The sequence below is a fragment of the Sodiomyces alcalophilus genome (assembly GCF_042370955.1).
Source record: "Sodiomyces alcalophilus JCM 7366 unplaced genomic scaffold ACRALscaffold_6, whole genome shotgun sequence".
NCBI classification, from domain to species: Eukaryota; Fungi; Ascomycota; class Sordariomycetes; order Glomerellales; family Plectosphaerellaceae; genus Sodiomyces; species Sodiomyces alcalophilus.
Genome location: NW_027263537.1, coordinates 2,679,531 through 2,683,487, shown reverse-complemented (window position 1 = coordinate 2,683,487; position 3,957 = coordinate 2,679,531). Strand labels below are relative to the sequence as shown.

Here is a 3,957-nt window from a genome sequence, read left to right as displayed (position 1 = left end):
GAGGTTATACGTCGATTCGAAGAATAGCAGGCGGTATAATAATAATAATAATAATAATAGCCATAGCGTGGAAGAGGAAGAAGTGGAGGGCGCCTATAAGGGGCTTATAGTACCAGGGTAAGAGGACGTGGAAGAGGTTATAGTGGAAGCCTTTTAGTAGTAAAGTATATATAAACTAATTCCGATACTATTAGTGTATAGTCTAATACTAATAATATAATTAAGCGGCTATAATAAAAGCTATAATAATAGTGGATAAAGGTAGTTAGTAGTTAATTAATTAATATAAAAATAAGCCTTATATAGGCATTACCTATATAGATAGGTATATAGATAAAACCGAACTAATTAATAATAGAGTTTCTATAACTATATAATTAAAAAATTGCCTTTATAGTATAGTGGTGGTATACCTAGCACACGGTTAATAACCGGGTCGGTTCGAATCCGGCTAGAGGCGTATATAAAAGAGGAACCCCTTTTCCTTTTTTAAGCTACTCGGATCCTATTCTAGGGGGCCCTTATCTGCCTTAGTATATACGATAAGGGTTAAACAGGGGACCCGTTAGACCCACCTTCTGCCCAGCTTTGCTAGACGTTAATAGGTGCTACGAGGGAGTTAGTCGCCTTACCGTGGAAAAAACAAGAAGACGGTATCGCGCTGTCCCTAAGCGCTTGAGTAAAATACACGGCGTCTCTTCCACGATACGGAGGCAGCCTCTTACGCTATTATATAAGCGTTCTGCATAGGTATATAGCCCGCGTTAGCCCTACCTATAGCTATAGAATAGGGAAGCTTAGGAGCTTTAAACCCTAGGAAGCGTATATATAAGTCGCCTATAGTAGGCCTATAGGGGTTAGCCCTGGGGCTTATAGGAAGGCGTATAAAAAATAAATAAAGATAATCACGCGCGCGCCGTTAATCGAGTATATAATCGGCTTTAAAGCCGCTATAGGCAAAACGTTATAGGCTTCCTAGAATAAAAGCTATAAGGTTCGGATATATATTAAGTTAGTAACAGGGCCCCCGCGGTACCCGTATAAGGCAGTAATCCTAGAGAAGGAGGGTATAGGGGTTTTTATCTAAGTCTTATACTAGTTCCCTAAGTCTTATACTACGGTTTTGCCCCCTATAGGTATAAGAGAAGGACCGTATAGTTAGAATTCTAACTCCTAGCTACTTAAGGTAGGATAAGGATAGCGGAGTAAGAGATAATAAATAAATAAAAAAATTAAAAAATTAAAAAATTAATTAACGGTTATAGGGAGTTATAGAAGCTAGTAATATATAGACCCTAGTCGGAATATCTTTTTACCCTAGTCGGAATATCCTTACTCTTATAGTATTATGATATAAAAGGGAAAATCGGGCTTTAATACTCTAGGTATAAAACGCCTATCTAGTAGCCTATAATAAGCGGGTTATATAACCCGTCCACTAAGCATAAGGCACTAATGCCTGATATTAATAATTACAAGTCACTTTTATATTATATTAGTATTCTGATAAGTAAAAAGAGGGTATCTTTTCGGATTAAACTATAACGGCGTATAAGCGAGGTATACGCTGATAAAGCTGGTTAGTAGGCGGTAGGGAAGCCTGTATCCGAAGAGAATCTTCTATATCCGTAGTCTGATAAACTCGCCTGATTTCTGGCCGTGATACGACAGGCTTAACGAATCTGGTGCGATGCCATAACCTCCTTTGCCTTACAAGAAACAGTTCCGGGCAGTGGTATTGTTGCGGACAGCTGCCATGATAAAAGAACAACATACCCTGGCCGGGGATAACTGTCAGACATAGATGGAACTTGTTTCAGGCGTTCCGCCCAAAAGAAAAGTGGACATCGTCGGCGTATGTAACGTGAAATGAGGCGCCAAGTGGCAAGTCAGCGGGCCTCGCGAGCGATGCCCGGAGTACCCACCGCAAGATTATCATGGCGAAAATCGTTGGGAGTATCGTCATTCGGTGTTTTCTGCGTCAAAAAGTCTCCTCCACCACGATGGTGGATCGAAAGGCCTAGAACCATGATGTAGTGGGGGATAGACATCGGTGAAGAAGTACCATATGTGGCCGATGACCACACCCATGATTTCATCTTTGGGGATAGAGCCATGGAGAACCAAGCTGAAGGCCATGAGGACCCATGGTAGATATGGCGCTGTGAAGACCAACAGACCGAGGAAGCTCAGCCTCGTGTCCGGATTTCGGCGGGACCATATATAGACAAGAGTAGAGGAGAGAGGGTGCCCCAAGAAAGGCATAGAGACGAGAGGAGAGAGTAGCAGCAGGCTTATCATGGCATAGACTAAGAGCCACGAGAAGTGGGCAGGAGATCGTCCCGACGATTCCTCTAGGAGTCTTGCATAGCGCTGGAGGAAATAAACATGGAAGAGGAGGTCGAGGGAGAAAGGGCCGAAATAGAGGAAGGTCGTTAGGAGCCGCCAGTACTGAAACAGTGTATCAGCAAACGGTACAAAGAACGGCCCAGGCAAGATAGATGTTCAAGAACCAACCTGTGACTTGACAAAAACTGCGCGGAAACTGTAGAAGAGCTGGAAAGGTGTGACAACCTGGCACTGTACCATGGCGCTGGTCAACACAGTCGCTGTCGTCCACCACCTAGTGCATATCGGCATCTCCCAAAACCATGTCTCGAGAGGTAACCTCCCCCCATCTCCCATCATCTGATCCATCTCAGCGCGAAATCCGGGATCATTGCTTGGTGATCCGGGTTTGAAAGGTCGACACGGACGGTTGGGCCTGGCGCACCCTCTGCTGGAGGAACGTAATCGATGCGCGATCAATCTGGAGTCCACGTATGTCCAAAGTATGGATCCAAGTTAAACGTCGGGAGGACAGGCTAGCCTGGCGGCTGTTTGTTAATATTGGAAGCAGCTTGGTTCCGGAGGAAAAGCAACAGCAATGGTGTATTGGAAGAATATATGGCCCCGAGGATGAGGTCAGGCCACGTTATCCACACTTTGCTACCGGCCGGCCCACCCTCTGTCAGGAAGAGGAGTAATTATATAGCACAAGCCACACCGTTAATAGCGTAAGCCATAACAGCCATAGCGTAGTGTGGCTAGAAGATACGTCGTATACACGGGTAATATAGATTAGTTTATAGGCTCTGGCTATATAGAATAGCCTTTATTATTATCACCTATTATATATATAAATTGCTTATAGATTAATAGTAACGACTTATTTTTTCGACGATTCGTTTATCGGACTAAGGGAAACGGCATTATTAATTATATATTCTTAAAAACCACTATATAGGATATAAGACCTAAAGCCCACTGCGTTAAATGAGATTAATAATAGATATACCTAGATAATATACTCTAGGCTAAATAACTTTATAATATAATATAGCCTAAGCTAAGTTCTAAAGAGAGATTTACTTAGTTAATATTATTATTCTATTATAGGTCTTAGAATTAAAAAAGGGCTTAACTGGAACGACCATAAGTTCTACTATCCCGAGCATAATAAGTGGGTCCATATAGGACGATAACGTAACACCAAATATCCCTAAGTACTATAGCCAATTTATATATAGAAGTCGAGTAGGTATATATAACTATTATATCTGTGCATTTATCTTATCTATAAAAGAAAAGGAAAAGTCGGATAATAACAAAAGGAATAATAAAAAGAGTAACAAAAAGAATAATAAAAAGAATAATAAAATAGCTAAGCAGCTAGCATCTTCTCGAGCTTATATAATTCCTTTTACTCGTCTAGGATATCCTTCTTAGCCTGCCTTAATAACGTATCCATTATATCCTTAAACTCAGCGGATATATACTCTAATTCGTGTTCCTATAAGGACACCTTATTAATCGATTCTAATTAATCGAAGATTCGAGCAGACTTTCGGGGGGCCTACGTCCTGGGCTCGTATCCTAGTATTAGGGCAGGAGGCGTAGTTAACGGTAGGAGGGCAT

At 41.7% G+C, this 3,957-nt stretch overlaps 1 protein-coding gene and 1 non-coding gene across 2 annotated transcripts; one reads left to right on the top strand and one right to left on the bottom strand.

The window, feature by feature from the left end:
• Positions 1-387: 387 nt before the first annotated feature.
• ACRALDRAFT_t220 lies at positions 388-460 on the top strand. Its single transcript has one exon. It is a non-coding gene; the product is annotated as a tRNA-OTHER (tRNA).
• A 911-nt stretch (positions 461-1,371) lies between these two features.
• On the bottom strand, positions 1,372-2,999 carry ACRALDRAFT_2125711 (uncharacterized protein). The gene is made up of 2 exons (XM_071023908.1): positions 2,518-2,999; positions 1,372-2,451 (listed from the first exon to the last, which is right to left on the bottom strand). Exons 1-2 carry the CDS (start codon positions 2,695-2,697, stop codon positions 1,963-1,965), a joined length of 669 nt encoding a protein of 222 aa, XP_070873718.1. The 5' UTR covers positions 2,698-2,999; the 3' UTR covers positions 1,372-1,962.
• Positions 3,000-3,957: the final 958 nt, after the last annotated feature.

Excerpts from the sequence above, each read along its gene's own strand:
- ACRALDRAFT_2125711 (XM_071023908.1), bottom strand. The coding sequence starts at position 2,697 with ATGGATCAGATGATGGGAGATGGGGGGAGGTTACCTCTCGAGACATGG. Across the intron at positions 2,452-2,517 it reads CAGTTTTTGTCAAGTCACAG|TACTGGCGGCTCCTAACGAC; the intron begins GTTGGTTCTTGA and ends ACACTGTTTCAG.